The sequence below is a fragment of the Barbatula barbatula genome (assembly GCF_947034865.1).
Source record: "Barbatula barbatula genome assembly, chromosome: 16".
NCBI lineage: Eukaryota > Metazoa > Chordata > Actinopteri > Cypriniformes > Nemacheilidae > Barbatula > Barbatula barbatula.
Genome location: NC_136779.1, coordinates 2350277 through 2366302, shown reverse-complemented (window position 1 = coordinate 2366302; position 16026 = coordinate 2350277). Strand labels below are relative to the sequence as shown.

The 16026-nt window shown below is 43.6% G+C and overlaps 3 protein-coding genes across 3 annotated transcripts; all 3 read right to left on the bottom strand.

Annotated features, from left to right (window-relative positions):
• Positions 1–199: 199 nt before the first annotated feature.
• LOC306905578 (uncharacterized protein) lies at positions 200–4323 on the bottom strand. Its single transcript, XM_079476278.1, has 3 exons — positions 4165–4323; positions 4031–4086; positions 200–3957 (listed from the first exon to the last, which is right to left on the bottom strand). Exons 1-3 carry the CDS (start codon positions 4182–4184, stop codon positions 1316–1318), a joined length of 2718 nt encoding a protein of 905 aa, XP_079332404.1. The 5' UTR covers positions 4185–4323; the 3' UTR covers positions 200–1315.
• Positions 4324–8229: 3906 nt separating this feature from the next.
• On the bottom strand, positions 8230–11338 carry LOC306905576 (uncharacterized protein). Its single transcript, XM_079476276.1, has 3 exons — positions 11164–11338; positions 11040–11095; positions 8230–10966 (listed from the first exon to the last, which is right to left on the bottom strand). Exons 1-3 carry the CDS (start codon positions 11181–11183, stop codon positions 8325–8327), a joined length of 2718 nt encoding a protein of 905 aa, XP_079332402.1. The 5' UTR covers positions 11184–11338; the 3' UTR covers positions 8230–8324.
• Positions 11339–12722: 1384 nt separating this feature from the next.
• On the bottom strand, positions 12723–15933 carry LOC306905575 (uncharacterized protein). Its single transcript, XM_079476275.1, has 3 exons — positions 15751–15933; positions 15618–15673; positions 12723–15544 (listed from the first exon to the last, which is right to left on the bottom strand). The coding sequence occupies exons 1-3, from the start codon at positions 15768–15770 to the stop codon at positions 12819–12821; spliced, it is 2802 nt and encodes a 933-aa protein (XP_079332401.1). The 5' UTR covers positions 15771–15933; the 3' UTR covers positions 12723–12818.
• Between the last annotated feature and the right edge of the window lie 93 nt (positions 15934–16026).

Below are 16026 nucleotides of genomic sequence, written 5' to 3'. Positions count from 1 at the left end.
GTTGCCATGTCTCTGTTTATAGATAAATGCATTTTTGACTGATGAAATTGGCATGATGAGTCAAAATATCTTTATGATTTCCTCCACAGGATCATTGGGTTGGCACAGGTGTGTTTGGTGTACATGTGTGCAAGTGAAAAAGAAAACGGGCACTTTTCACTCTCGGCTCAAAGACAGAAGAGGTGTGGGTTGACTTTTCCAAATAAACACAGCTGACGAATATTTATTGGTCTTTTAATTGCAATAAGAAATTATTTCGTCGGAGGAGCTGAAAGATCACATTCATTAAAGTCGATGTACATGATTGTGGTTGATCCATCATTCAGTTCCTCTTAAGAACACAAATCAAATAATACATTTTTGTTCAATCAAAAACAAAATCAAACTGAATTGTCACATAAAACAAACAACTTAAAGGCCGCCTGCCGGTTTGTTGCACCATGCCATCTTAGCTCAATTCGCAAGGTCAAAAACTGTGTGTTCTCGCACCAGTGCCCCAATCCTGTCTGGGCTGGCATATTCTGTTAAAACCTTTTTCTCTGCTCCTATAGAGAACACACACTCAGAGAAATAAACAATATAGCAACAAAATGATATCTAAATGAACATGTGGAAAGTTTAATAAAATAAGTATGGCTCCTACAACCAGAAATGAATGAAATGTAAAAAAAAGCTAATCTAGGATCTGATGGCTGATCACACACTTGGCAGCCTGAGTATTCACAAAGTCATGAATTAAAACGAAAAATTCTTATCATGAAAGTCTAGAGTAAAGAGAAGCTCTTAGCATTCAAGGATTTTTTCCAACAAAACACACTACAAAAAAAATAAAGTATGACACAACTGGTTCCTCTGGTCATAACAGAGAACCAACCTTTCATTCAGAAACGTACAAGTATAACCATCTACAAAAGATACTCTGGAGCGAGTCTGAATAAGAGACGAAGTGGTGTGAGAGAGGGAGGAGAGAAATGTCATGGGGAAAGACTTTAAACTTGTCTTTTATGTGTGAGGGTAAAAGATCAATACAGTTATGAAGAGTGAGGTGAGGGTCTTTCTCCTCGGGTTGGCACAGTAGAGCAATTTTCTAGAGCCACAAGTGTGTTGTGTACACATCTGCCAAGTGTATTTCACTATCAGCTCAAAGCAAAATGAGGCGAGGGTTGAATTTTGCATTAGAGAAGTACATTATTCTGTTTTGAACTATGGGAGTAACCTAGCGTTCGAGTTTTAAAGTAAAGACACAAGGAAAAGAAATCATAACAAGTCATTTATTGAATCAAATTGCAACCAAGCACCCTATGGCACAAGCTCACTAGCCCTTAAATCCATAGTATCCAGTCTGAAATGCTGAACCAGAGACCTGAATGCCACTTGAAACTGCTGCAGTCTGGCTAGCAACAGGCATGGTTGTATCCATAGGCGCAAGTGCCTCCTTGCCAAAAGCACCTTGAGACTGGAGAGAGGATCCAACAGAACCGCCTTCTGTACTAGCAGATGTACTCTGGGGTACAGAATCCACAGGAGTGCTCAAAGCTTGCAAGGTGGAAAGGCTACTGGAAGCAGAAGAGCCCATCTGAAGCGCTGCTGCAGAAGAGCCCTCAATGCCACTTGAAACTGCTGCAGTTTGACTAGCAGATATGCTTATATCCATAGGTGCAAGTGCCTTCTTGGCAAAAGCATCTCGAGACTGGAGAGAGGACCCAACAGAACCATCTTCTCCCTGCGCAGACAGAAAGCCACTGGAATTTGTTAGTTCTCCACCAGCTCCAGTTGTAGAGAGTGGTGGATACTGGCTGGAAGAACTCTGACCACTAGTAGACTGGCTAGAAACACCAAGAGATGAGGCACCAAACTTTGTATATGCAGAGGAACCAGGGGTGTACGGTCCAACACTGCCCAGGGACTGAGACGAGCCAGTGTAACTACCCCTACTCTGTGTGAAAAGTCGACTTGTACCTCCAGCCACAGAGGAAAGCCTACTGGAACTCTGGACACGTTGAGGGGAAACGCTGGTCTGAGTCTCAGCTGTACCGGAAGTTGGGAAACTGCTATATACCCTCCTAGAGGTAGTAGGCTGCCAGGTCTGAGATTGCAGGCTCGAAGACATGGAGGATCCACTTGAGGTGTCATGACGGTACACAGGCACTTTAACATCCAGAGAAGGTCTAGGGGCATACTGGCCAGCAGCAACTTGAGGCTGAAGAGATGCACTGTTGGAGCCAACTTTTATATGTGCAGATGCATGACGAATTGAAGAGCCCAGTGTACCACCAGCCATGCTCTGTGAACTTGATGCATAAAGGTTTTGACCCCTGGTAAACTGACTATTTACTCCCAAGGGTGAGGAAGCAGGTTTGGAATATGCAGGGGCATACTGAGCAGAAGAGCTTGAAGACTGAGCCAAACCACTGTGACTTGCTCCTTGCGTGGAAACTAGTTGACTTGGACCACTGCCGGATGCAAGGGAGAACCTACTGGGGAACTTGGCACCTTGAGATTGAGAGCTACTCTGTGAAACCGGTGTACTTGAGGTCTGATAGCCTTGGGATGACAGAGAGGCAGAAGGCTGCCATCTTTGAGGGGCCTGGATCTGGGACAGGGAAAGGGCACTGCCAGTAGCTTGACTATACCGACTAGAACTACTTTGGGGTGATGGCATAGAGGCACTAGAATACATGGAAGCAGAGGCACTTTGACTAAGGCGTCCGCTGGAGGCTAAGGATTTACTGGGAGCTGACGCACTTGGAACAGAAAACCTACTCTGTGACCAAGCTGCACCAGAGCTCTGACTACCTTGGGAGGAGCTAGATACAGAAGGCTGCAATCGAGAAGACTGGATGGAAGAAAAGGCACCATCAGTAGTTTGCCTATACTGCCCAGAAACAGCCTGTGGTGAAGCTAAAGATGCTGTAGAATACAGAGACTTTGCACTGCCTTGATTATACTGACTAGATGTAGATACACTTGCATACTGTGGAGAACCGAAGGCTAGTTGACCGGGGCTGCCCGGAGACGGTACATACAAACCAACAGGATTGCTACTTACACCATGTGACGGACCAGAGAGATGGGACACTGCAAAACGACTAGACCCACCCCGGGAGCCAGAACTAAGTGAAAAACGGGAAGCCTTTTCACTGGAAGGGCCAAAAACAGACACAGGGCTATATGGACTTGACGTACTCAGAGACTGTGAGGACAAGCCACTAAGACTGGCACTTCCTCCCTGCGCAGAAACAAGCTGACTAGAACTTGCTGGCAATTTTGATCTAGAACTGTCCTGAGAAGTTGAGGTATACCAGCTTGGGGAACCTTGCCTGTTTGTAACCTGGCTGGGAAACCTTCCAGATGAGGACAAAAGCTTGGCATGGGCAGGAGACCCAGGGGCATGCTGACTGGAGGCACCAAGAAATTGAGCAGCGCCACTCCCTTGAGAGAGCAACTGGCTAGACATCCCTCCCAACTGAAGATCAGAGGCTCTCTGGGAACTGCTAGAACTCCAGCTTTCATTACTGGACTGGCCAAGAACAGATGGTGCAGAGTTCTCTGGAAAAGCCTGACTAAAGCCACTTCCTCCTTGGGCAGAAACAAGTTGACCTCCAGCTTGCGGTCCAGTGCGATACTTATAGATGAAGTCATATTGGCTGTAGGAACCTGGTCCACCTGCAGACTGTCCAGCCATACCTTTAACATTGGAACCCTGGAGCTGCAGCGGTGTTGAAAGACCGTCTAAACCTTGCAGATTTTGGGGTAGGACCAAAGATGCAGAAACAGAGCCAGTTGGTGAACTTTGGGTTTGAGACACAGACGTATAAGTGCTGGAAGCAGCAACATTGGAGTGCACATCAAGGGGAAAATTCTTAGTCATCAAAGCAGCTGACGAAGACTTGAATCCCCGAGGTGAAAGAGCCTTGTGGTAACGCAAGCTACGTGGATTAAGTTGAGAATTCAAACCTGCAGAACAGAGAAATAAAAGTCAGGCAAAGCTGAGACTCAAGCAACACATTGAATTAAGTTTGAGACTCACCTGGATATCCAATGGCATGTTTCCATAAAGTCAGGAGGACAAACAGTATGTGGAACCTACAAAAATAACAAAAGTAAAGACGAGGAAACTAACACACAACACAAAAAGAGCATTTCAGTTAAGTCAATAGGAACCTTCTCCACTGTTGATCCATAGCAGAAAATCTGTGTTCTCAAAACCACTCCAGCAAACAGCAGTGAGCCACTTAAACCACAGCAACTACAAACCCATGTATGCATTCAAACTCATACAGTTGTATTTTATAGGACTTTGTCTGTCCACTCAGATCACTTAAGCAATTATACAAAATGTTGTTCACCTGTGAAACTTGCCTAGTTGATTATATAATTAATATATTTGGTTCACCTGTCTCAGATATTGGCAGCCAGTAGTGATGCTCTTCAGAAAACCATTACATGCAATGATGTGTATGTGTTGCTGAAGGAAAAAGGGTTTCACAGAAATGTAATTCACAGAATCTGATTATGCTCATCAGAGAAAATGTTTACCTGTGACTTGTGTTGCAGATATTAGCTCAGTGTTGTTCTCTGCAAACAATGAGTGCAACAGAATACCAGTGTAACAACTGTCAAAATAACCCCAACTGGCAGAAATCTATATTATTTACCATTAAGAACCAGAGGCCGCATTCAGAAATTCATCTACATGTTTAAATTAATTTTAATCTGAAATGTGAGAAAAGAATGAAAGGATAGATTAAACTAGTTATATATGAAGCTGGTTGCCTATGACCCTTATCAATTATATATTTGTGTAATAATATTTGACTTCAAAACTTTTGAAATGATCCTGATTGGTCAGTCTTTGAGATGAAAGATATCCAAACACACTAGAAACAAACCGAATACAAGGAAGAATTTCACAGCCACCTCAAAATAATAGAAATTTATTTAGTCACCTTAATGTCATTTCAAGTCTGAGTAACTTTCTTCTGCAGAACAGAATTTTTTTGCATTAAAACCCTGATACCCAAACACTAAACACATTGACTTCAATTGTGTAGACAAAACCACTGAGGCATTCCTCAAAATATCCTTTTTGTGTTCCACGGACAAAAGTCGCAAATTTGAACAACAGGCGGGTGAATAAATACTGACAGAATTTGTTGCCATGTCTCTGTTTATAGATAAATGCATTTTTGACTGATGTAATTGGCATGATGAGTCAAAATATCTTTAAGATTTCCTCCACAGGATCATTGGGTTGGCACAGGTGTGTTTGGTGTACATGTGTGCAAGTGAAAAAGAAAACGGGCACTTTTCACTCTCGGCTCAAAGACAGAAGAGGTGTGGGTTGACTTTTCCAAATAAACACAGCTGACGAATATTTATTGGTCTTTTAATTGCAATAAGAAATCCTTCCGTCGGAGGAGCTGAAAGATCACATTCATTAAAGTCGATGTACATGATTGTGGTTGATCCATCATTCAGTTCCTCATAAGAAAGAACACAAATCCAGAAAATAAGCCTGCACTCATCTACCAACCTGCAAAGAATGAATTAACTCTTTAATCATGAATTCACGAATCAGTTCTATATTGTCAGTAGATAATATCTGCAACTGGTAACAAGACATGCAGGTGAACTGCGATCCGTCTCGGCTGACCAGTGATTGGATCACCTCAGACGGACGTCAATACAATAGCAGGGTTTCGAAAAACGTGCAACAAATACAAAATGGTGAAAGAAACACATTTTATTGAATTTACAGGTTCAACAAAGTGCTGAGGGATGTTTGACAATGACTCCATAAAGGTCCAACTTGGATGGAATAAGACAAACTGAAGTCCTGAGGTTCATGTGTGCATCTGCAGGTATATCAGTGATTTGATCGTCATATTCTTTCATGATGGAACACTTCAGTTCTCCCCCTTCAACACAGACACCAGCTCCCCGTTCTCCTTCAGCTCCTGTTTGATGACGCAAACATCTCTCATCCACCCAAACAACATTTGTGCAGTTAATGAAAATAAAATTTATTTTAATTCCTTTATATTCAACCAAGTATGTCAAATCTGATAGTGTGAAATTGAGACAATTTATTAAAACAAGTTCACATTCAGCCAGAGACTGTTGCATCAAAGGTGCTACTGTAACATATAAATGGGCTGATCCTTTGTAATACATTAAGATGATGGGATGGTATGACAGGAATCACTTTGTGCCTGTACCTTTAGTTTTTGCTGCCCTCCGCTGGACAAAAACAACTACTGCAGGGCACAATATTTCAACAACAATAGGAGTGGATCTCAACTTCAATATTTAAAGGTCCCCATCACTTTTAACCAATAAAATATTCTAGAGCTTGGTATAACCAGAAGGATGTGTAAAAGATCAATACAGTTATGAAGAGTGAGGTGAGGGTCTTTCTCCTCCATTAAGAGAGATAAGAATGTTTACAATCCAGGTTAGTTTTCTCCTTTTTTCATTATATCACTGCTATTCCTTCAACTTCTTCTCTCTCATAAACTTAACCAAAAATGAAAAATATTTCGGAAAACTTAAGAGTCATGTACAGGGTAACATGAGGCTGACTAAATGACAGATTTATTTTATATTTGGGTGAAATATCTTTTTAACAGTCCAGTGTATGGAAATTTAGCAGCCTCTAGTGGTGAGGCTCCCTTTCAAAACACTACAGAGGCTGACAAAGGCCAAAGATGTTGTCATGTTTTCGCTTTGCTGAAGGAGAAACACATTCTGTAGAGCAGTTTGTCCGTTTAGGGCTACTCTAGAAACAACATGTAAGGCGGCCTGCGATGCGTCCATGTAGATGGAAATAGCTCATTCTAAGGTAATAAAAAAATACACCTCCGAAGACATAGTTATGTATATTATATTGCATTTCTGTCATTAGATCCTCCAAAAGAACTACACACTGGACCCTAAGAAGTTAGAAAATTCATGACACAGTAAGATCACTCACCTGTTTGTTGCCCTTCCTGTGAGCTATATATAACACCTTTGAATCCCACAAAACACACACACAGCTTTCATGAGTACCAGCTCCCCGCTGTGATATATTTTACCTACGTAAAGGTAAATTTGCTCTCTTAATGAGAGGAAAGGCATCTAGGAGCAGAGAGAGAAGAAACGGGATGGATGCTGGCTAATCTAGCCCTCCTCTCTCAGCAGGGGTGTTCGGTTTGCTTTAAGCAGTATAAGCTTGCTGGGAATGTAGAGCAACATAGAGCTAATAACAGCAAGCCGAGAATATACAAATTGGCTAAAGACTAGATAAGCCAACGGTTAATGTGATATATACAAGATTTAACGCAGAACAGATGTGTTGGAAAAGATAAAATGACATCAAAGCCTTGTGAAAATGAACCATGGTTTTATTCTGTGCAACAGAATACCAGTGTAACACCTGTCAAATTAACCACAACTGGTAGAAATCAATATTTAACTAAGGAAGCCTCATTCACAATTTCATCAACATGAAATATGTGAGAAATAAAGGATAACTAGTTATGTCTATGAAGGAAGTTGGTTATGACACAAAAACAGTGTGAAAATATTTGACACCAACTTCCTGACCAATCAGAATCATTTCAAAACCGAAGATTAAAAAATCCAAACACTAGAAACAAACCTAATTCCAGGATGAATATAACAGCCACCTCAAAAAAACTGACACCCAATAAGTTCTGTGCAAAACCATTGGAGAGTTTTTACAGATACAGAAATTAATTTAGTCACCCTGATGTAAATTCAATACTTTGGAAAACGCTGATAACCAAACACCTGGACTGCCATCGTGTAGACAAAACCACAGAAGCATTCCTCAAAATACCTTTGTGATCCACTGACGATTCAAATTTTAACATGAGGGTGAATACTGCCAGTATTTACTCCCGGTGGAACTATCACTTCACACCCTTGATTAGATGCACTCAAAATAAGTCCGGTGACATGTTAAGACAATAAACCTGTCAAAGTATACAGAAATGCCATAGGTCCATTTAGAGAAATTAATATTTGACTTAAAGGTATTGACTGTATTAAAAGGTTTCCGCCACAGAATCTGGTTATCACAGTAGAGCAATTATCCAGAGTCACAGGTGTGTTGGGCGCCAAGTGTCTTACGCTCTCGGCGCAAAAGTGATGTGTTGACTTACGCATTGGAGCAGTACATTATGGTTTAAACAAGCTACTTTAGGCTAATTATATTAAAGACTCAAGACAAAGGAATCATTCCAAATCATTTATTGAAGCACAAATCAAACAGAACAATTAAGCGTTGCAACAAAGCATCATGTGGCACAAGCCCATTAGCCCTTAAACCCATAGTATCCACCTGAGGAGCCCTGAGACGGCTTGGAGACTGGAGCACTCTGGCCAAATGAGGAATCATAGCTACTGGATAGCACAGATGTGGAGCCACTGGACAGTCCCTTCCTTTTAACACTTGCACCAAAACCAGCAGATTCACGCAAAGTTTGAGTCTGGGATGAAGACACAACTTCTGAAGTTTCTTTGACGCTTGAGCCTGAAGATTGAGTCATGGAACCAGTGGGTTGTCCAAATGGGAACAAGTGGATTACAGAAAATGCACTCTGGGGTACAGAAGCGCTCAACGTTTGCGAGGAGGATAAGCTACTGAATGCAGAAGAGCCACTCTGAAGTGCTGCATCAGAGACCGGAATGCCGCTTGAAACTCCTGCAGTCTGACTAGCACCAGACATGCTTGCATCCATAGGTGCAAGTGCATCCTTGGCCAAAGCACCTTGAGACAGGTGAGAGGACTCAACAGAACCACTTTCTTCCTGCGCAGACAGAAAGCCACTGGAAGTTAGCTGTCCACCAGCTCCAGTTGTAGAGAGTGGTGAATACTGACTGGAAGAGCTCTGACCACTAGTAGACTGGCTAGAAACACCAAGAGATGAGGCACCAAACTTTGTATATGCAGGGGAACCAGGGGTGTACTGTCCAACACTGCCCAGGGACTGAGACGAGCCAGTGTAACTACCCCTACTCTGTGTGAAAAGTCGACTTTTACCTCCGGCCACAGAAGAGGACCTACTGGAACTCTGGACACGTTGAGGGGAAACGCTGGTCTGAGTCGCAGCTGCACCAGAAGTTGGGGAGCTGCTATATACCCTCCTAGAAGTAGTAGGCTGCCAGGTCTGAGATTGCAGGCGCGAAGACATGGAGGACCCACTTGAGGTGTCATGACGGTACACAGGCACTTTAACATCCAGAGAAGGTCTAGGAGCATACTGGCCAGCAGCAACTTGAGGCTGAAGAGACGCAATGGATCCAGCTTCTCTATGTGCAGATGCATGACGAATTGAAGAGCCCAGTGAGCCACCAGCCGTGCTTTGTGAACTTGATGCATAAAGGCTTTGACCCCTGGTAAATTGACTTTTTACTCCCAAGGGTGAGGAAGCAGGTTTGGAATGTGCAGGGGCATACTGGGCAGAAGAGCTCGGAGACAGAGCCAAACCAACATAACTACTTGCTCCTTGTGTGGAAACTAGTTGACTTGGACCACTGCCGGATGCGAGGGAGAACCTACTGGGGAACTTGGCACCTTGAGATTGAGAGCTACTCTGTGAAACCGGTGTACTTGAGGTCTGATAGCCTTGGGATGACAGAGATGCAGAAGGCTGCAATCTTTGGGGGGCCTGGCTCTGGGACAGGGAAAGGGCACTGCCAGCAGCTTGACTATACCGACTAGAACTACTTTGGGGTGATGGCATAGAGGTACTAGAATACAGGGAAGCAGAGGCAATTTGACCAAGGCTTCCGCCAGAGGCTAAGGACTTACTGGGAGTTGGGGCACTTGGAACAGAAAACCTACGCTGTAACAAAGCTGCACCAGAGTGCTGACTACCTTGGGAGGAGCTAGATACATAAGGCTGCAATCGAGAAGACTGACTAGATGTAGTCTGAGCTGCAGCCATAGATAGACTTGCATACTGTGGAGAACCAAAGGCTAGTTGACTGGGGATGCCCTGAGACGATACATACGAACCAACAGGATTGCTACTTACACCTTGTGCCGGAACAGAGAGAAACTGACTAGGCCCACCCTGGGAGCCAGAACCAAGTGAAAAGCGGGAAGCCTTTTCACTGGAGGGGCCAAAAACAGACACAGGGTTATACTGACTTGATGTACTCCGAGACTGTGAGGACAAACCATGAAGACTGGCACTTCCTCCCTGCGCAGAAACAACCTGACTAGAACTTGCTGGCAATTTTGATCTAGAACTGTCCTGAGAAGTTGAGGTAAACCGGCTTGGGGAACCTTGCCTGCTTGTAACCTGGCTGGGAAACCTTCCAGATGAGGACAAAAGCTTGGCATGGGCAGGAGACCCAGGGGCACGCTGACTGGAGGCACCAAGAAATTGAGCGGCTCCACTCCCTTGAGAGAGCAACTGGCTAGACATCCCACCCAACTGAAGATCAGAGCCGCTCTGGGAACTGCTAGAACTCAATCTTTCATTGCTGGACTGGCCAAGAACAGCTGGTGCAATGTTAAGCGTAGAGAAAGTCCCTGGAACAGCTTGACTAAATCCACTTCCTCCTTGGGCAGAAACAAGTTGATCGGAACCTCCAACTTGCGGTGCAGTGCGATACTTATAGGTGAAGTCATATTGACTGTTGGAACCTGGTCCACCTGCAGACTGTCCGGCCATACCTTTAACATTGGAACCCTGGAGCTGTAGCGGCGTTGAAAGACCATCTAAACCTTGCAGATTTTGGGGTAGGACCAAAGATGCAGAAACAGAGCCAGTTGGTGAACTTTGGGTTTGAGACACAGACTTATAGGTGCCGGAAGCAGCAACATTGGAGTGCACATCAAGGGGAATATTCTTAGTCATCAAAGCAGCTGACGAAGACTTGAATCCCCGAGGTGAAAGAGCCTTGTGGTAACGCAAGCTACGTGGACTAAGTTGAGAATTCAATCCTGCCGAACAGAGAAATGAAAAACTCAGGCAAAGCTGAGACTCAAGCAACACATTGAATTAAGTTTGACTCACCTGGATATCCAACAGCATGTTTCCATAAAGTCAGGAAGACGAACAGCAAGTGGAACCTACAAAAATAACAAAAGTAAAGACGAGGAAACCAATACGCAACAATTTCAGTTGAATCAATAGTAACCTTCGCCACTGTTGATCCATAGCAGAAAATCTGTGTTAACAAAACCACTCCGGCAACCACTAGTGAGAGCCTTAAACAACAGCAACTACAAACCCATGTATGCATTCCAACTCATGCAGTTGTATTTTATAGGCCTTCGTCTGTCCACTCAGATCACTTGAGCAATTATACAAAATATTGTTCACCTGTGAAAATTGCCTAGTTCATTATATAATTAATATATTTGGTTCACCTGTCTTAGATATTGGCAGCCAGTAGTCATGCTCTTCAGAAAACCATTACAATGCATTTTTTTATTTACCTTCGGTTATGAAGTTAACAATAAAGTACTTCATTAATTTCTCTCTCACAACTTTAATAATATTCTCTTACGGGGAATAAACTTGAAAATATTAGAATTGATCATACAGTTTAAAGAATATAGATTGTCACGTCTTTGATGGCACTTGTTCAAATGTAATATTGAATTATTTTTAGTGGCAGGTGCCAAAACTACTGCTGGCAGATCTAGTTTTATTATTACTTTAAAAAAACATTAATTGTTTGCTATGCCCATTTACCCACTTGGAGCTGCTTTAATAATTAGGATATTTAAGATTGCCCGCTATTACAAAAAACATGCAATGATGTGTATACTGTATGTGGCTGGAGGAAAAAGGGTTTCACAGAAATGGTAGAGAACACGAATCTGATTATGCTCAGAGAAAATGTCTACCTGTAACTTGTTGCAGATAGTATGTGTTTTTCGGTGCAAACAGAGTTCAACAGAATACCAGTGTAACTGTAAAATTAACCCAAAAGTTACTATTAAGAACCAGAAGCCTCATTCACATGTTTAAATTAATTTCAATCTGAAATGTGAGAAGAATTAAAGGATAGACAAAACTAGTTATATAGGAAGCTGGTTGCCTATGACACTTATCAAATATATATCTGTAAAAATATGACTTCAAAACCTAAATATGAATCTTTCAAAACCTAACATTTAAAAAATCCTAACACTAGATACCAACCCAATTCCAGAGCAGTCTCAAAAAACTAAGACACCCATACAATTCTGTGCAAAAACATTGGAGAATTTAAAATTTAGTCACCTTAATCTCCTTTCAAATCTGAATTACTTTCTTCTGAGGAACAATATTTCTTGGGAAACACTGCTAATCAAACACCCTGGTTTCTATTGCGTAGACAAACCAACTAAAACAGTCCTCAATACCTTAGTGTTCAGCAGACAAGTCAAATTTGAACAAGAGGGGAAATACTGAGTATTTACTTCTGGTTTAACCACCCTTTACATTCCACAGGACTTATTGAGTGCATGTAATGCAGGGTGTAAAGACAATAACCCTGTGAAGTTATGTAGACAAATTTAACTTAGCGAAAGTTTCGGCCACGGAATCGTCAGGTTACCACTGTAGAGCAATTACCCAGAGCCACAGGTGTGTTGTGTACACGTGTGCCAAGTGTCTTACGCTCTTGGCTAAAAGCCAAAAGAGTTGACTTGCATTGAAGTAGTACATAATTTGTTTGAACTAAGAGAAATAGCTTATGGTAGTAACCTAGAGTTCCGGTTTTAAAGTAAAGACGCAAGAAAAGAATCCTTCCAAATCATTTATTGAGAAACAAATCAAACGTTGCAATGAAGCACAAGCCCATTAGCCCTTAAACCCATAGTATCCACCTAAGGAGCCCCGAGATGGCTTGGAGACTGGAGCACTCTGGCCAAATGAGGAATCATAGCTACTGGATAGCACATATGTGGAGCCAGCGGACATTCCCTTCCTTTCAACACTTGCACCAAAACCGGCAGATTCAAGCAAAGTCTGAGCCTGGGATGAAGAAACACCTTCTGAAGCTGCTTGGAGGCTTGCGCCTGAAGATTGAGTCATGGAACCAGTGTTGCTCATAGCAAATGCGCTCTGGGGTACATAAGCCAAAGGAGCGCTCAAAGCTTGCAAGGAGGATAAGCTACTGGAAGCAGAAGAGCCACTCTGAAATGCTGCATCAGAGACCCCTGCAGTTGGGCTAGCAACATACATGCTAGTATGCATAGGTGCAAGGGCCTCCTTGGCCAAAGCACCTTGAGACTGGTGAGATGACCCAACAGAACCACTTCCTCCCTGCGCAGACAGAAAGCCACTGGAGGATGTTAGCTGTCCACCAGCTCCAGTTGTAGAGAGTTGTGGATGTTGGCTGGAAGAACTCTGACCACTAGTAGACTGGCTAGAAACACCAAGAGATGAGGCACCAAACTTTGTATATGAAGGGGAACCAGGGGTATACTTTCCAACACTGCCCAGGGACTGAGACGAGCCAGTGTAACTACCCTTACTCTGTGTGAAAAGTCGACTTTTACCTCCAGCCACAGAGGAAAGCCTACTGGAACTCTGGACACGTTGAGGGGAAATGCTGGTCTGAGTTTTAGCTGCACCGGAAGTTGGGGAACTGCTATATACCCTCCTAGAAGTAGTAGGCTGCCAGGTCTGAGATTGCAGTCGCGAAGACATGGAGGATCCACTTGAGGTGTCATGACGGTACACAGGCACTTTAACATCCAGAGAAGGTCTAGGAGCATACTGGCCATCAGCAACTTGAGGCTGAGATGCAATGGATCCAACTTCTCTATGTGCAGATGCATGACGAATTGAAGAGCCCAGTGTACCACCAGCCGTGCTTTGTGAACTTGATGCATAAAGGCTTTGACCCCTGGTAAACTGACTTTTTACTCCCAAGGGTGAGGAAGCAGGTTTGGAATATGCAGGGGCATACTGAGCAGAAGAGCTCGGAGACTCGGCCAAACCAATACTTGCGCCTTGTGTGGAAACTAATTGACGTGGACCACTGACAGATGCGAGGGAAAACCTACTGGGAAACTCAGCTCCTTGAGAGCTACTCTGTGAAACCATTGTACTAGAGCTCTGATAGCCTTGGGATGACAATGGGGCAGAAGGCTGCCATCTTTGAGGGGCCTGACTCTGGGACAGGGCACTGCCAGTAGCTTGACTATACCGACTAGAACCACTTTGGGATGATGGCATAGAGGCACTAGAATACAGGGAAGCAGAGGCACTTTGACTAAGGCGTCCGCCGGAGGCTAGGGACTTACTGGGAGCTGACGCACTTGGAACAGAAAACCTACTCTGTGACCAAGCTGCACCAGAGCTCTGACTACCTTGGGAGGAGCTAGATACAGAAGGCTGCAATTGAGAAGACTGGATAGAAGAAAGGGCACCATCAGTAGTTTGCCTATACTGCCCAGAAACAGCCTGCGGTGAAGCCAAAGATGCTTTATAATACAGAGACTTCGCACTACCTTGATTATACTGATTAGATGTAGTCTGAGCTGCAGCCATAGATACACTTGCATACTGTGGAGAACCAAAGACTTGTTGACCGTGGCTGCCCTGAGACTGTACATACGAACCAACAGGATTGCTACTTACACCTTGTGCCGGACCAGAGAGATGGGACGCTGCAAACTGACTAGACCCACCCCGGGAGCCAGAACCAAGAGAAAAGCCAGAAGCCTTTTCACTGGAAGGGCTAAAAACAGACACAGGGCTATACTGACTTGATGTACTCTGAGACTGTGAGTACAAGCCACTAAGACTGGCACTTCCTCCCTGCGCAGAAACAACCTGACTGGAACTTGCTGGCAATTTAGATCTAGAACTGTCCTGTGAAGTTGAGGTTAACCGGCTTGGGGAACCTTGCCTGCTTGTAACCTGGCTGGGAAACCTTCCAGATGAGGACAAAAGCTTGGCATGGGCAGGAGACCCAGGGGCACGCTGATTGGAGGCACCAAGAAATTTAGCGGCTCCACTTCCTTGAGTGTGCAACTGGCTAGAAATCCCGCCCAACTGAAGATCAGAGCCGCTCTGGGAACTGCTAGAACTCAATCTTTCATTGCTGGACTGGCCAAGAACAGATGGTGCAATGTTAAGCGTAGAGAAAGTGTCTGGAACAGCCTGACTAAAGCCACTTCCTCCTTGGGCAGAAACAAGTTGACCGGAACCTCCAGCTTGCGGTCCAGTGCGATACTTATAGGTGAAATCATATTGGCTGTTGGAACCTGGTCCACCTGCAGTCTGTACGGCCATACCTTTAACATTGGAACTGGAGGAACCATGGAGCTGCAGCGGTGTTGAAAGACCGTCTAAACCTTGCAGATTTTGGGGTAGGACCAAAGATGCAGAAACAGTGCCACTTTGTGAACTTTGGGTTTGAGACACAGACTTATAGGTGCCAGAGGCAGCAACATTGGAGTGCACATCAAGGGGAATATTCTTAGTCATCAAAGCAGCTGACGAAGACTTGAATCCCCGAGGTGAAAGAGCCTCGTGGTAACGCAAGCTACGTGGATTAAGTTGAAAACTCAAACCTGCAGAACAGAGAATTAAAAGTCAGGCAAAGCTGAGACTCAAGCAACACATTGAATTAAGTTTGAGACTCACCTGGATATCCAATGGCATGTTTCCATAAAGTCAGGAGGACAAACAGTATGTGGAACCTACAAAAACAAAAAAGTAAACAAGAGGAAACTAACACAAAACACAAAAAGAGCATTTCAGTTAAGTCAATAGGTACCTTCTCCACTGTTGATCCATAGCAGAAAATCTGTGTTCTCAAAACCACTCCAGCAAACAGCAGTGAGACACTTAAACCACAGCAACTACAAACCCATGTATGCATTCAAACTCATGCAGTTGTATTTTATAGGACTTTGTCTGTCCACTCAGATCACTTAAGCAATTATACAAAATGTTGTTCACCTGTGAAACTTGCATAGTTGATTATATAATTAATATATTTGGTTCACCTGTCTCAGATATTGGCAGCCAGTAGTGATGCTCTTCAGAAAAC

Coding starts and splice junctions, on each gene's coding strand:
- LOC306905578 (XM_079476278.1), bottom strand. CDS start 4,184: ATGGATCAACAGTGGAGAAG. Junction 4,087..4,164: donor ATGGATCAACAGTGGAGAAG/GTTCCTATTGAC, acceptor TTATTTTTGTAG/GTTCCACATACTGTTTGTCC. Junction 3,958..4,030: donor ACATGCCATTGGATATCCAG/GTGAGTCTCAAA, acceptor TCTGTTCTGCAG/GTTTGAATTCTCAACTTAAT.
- LOC306905575 (XM_079476275.1), bottom strand. CDS start 15,770: ATGGATCAACAGTGGAGAAG. Junction 15,674..15,750: donor ATGGATCAACAGTGGAGAAG/GTACCTATTGAC, acceptor TTGTTTTTGTAG/GTTCCACATACTGTTTGTCC. Junction 15,545..15,617: donor ACATGCCATTGGATATCCAG/GTGAGTCTCAAA, acceptor TCTGTTCTGCAG/GTTTGAGTTTTCAACTTAAT.
- LOC306905576 (XM_079476276.1), bottom strand. CDS start 11,183: ATGGATCAACAGTGGCGAAG. Junction 11,096..11,163: donor ATGGATCAACAGTGGCGAAG/GTTACTATTGAT, acceptor TTATTTTTGTAG/GTTCCACTTGCTGTTCGTCT. Junction 10,967..11,039: donor ACATGCTGTTGGATATCCAG/GTGAGTCAAACT, acceptor TCTGTTCGGCAG/GATTGAATTCTCAACTTAGT.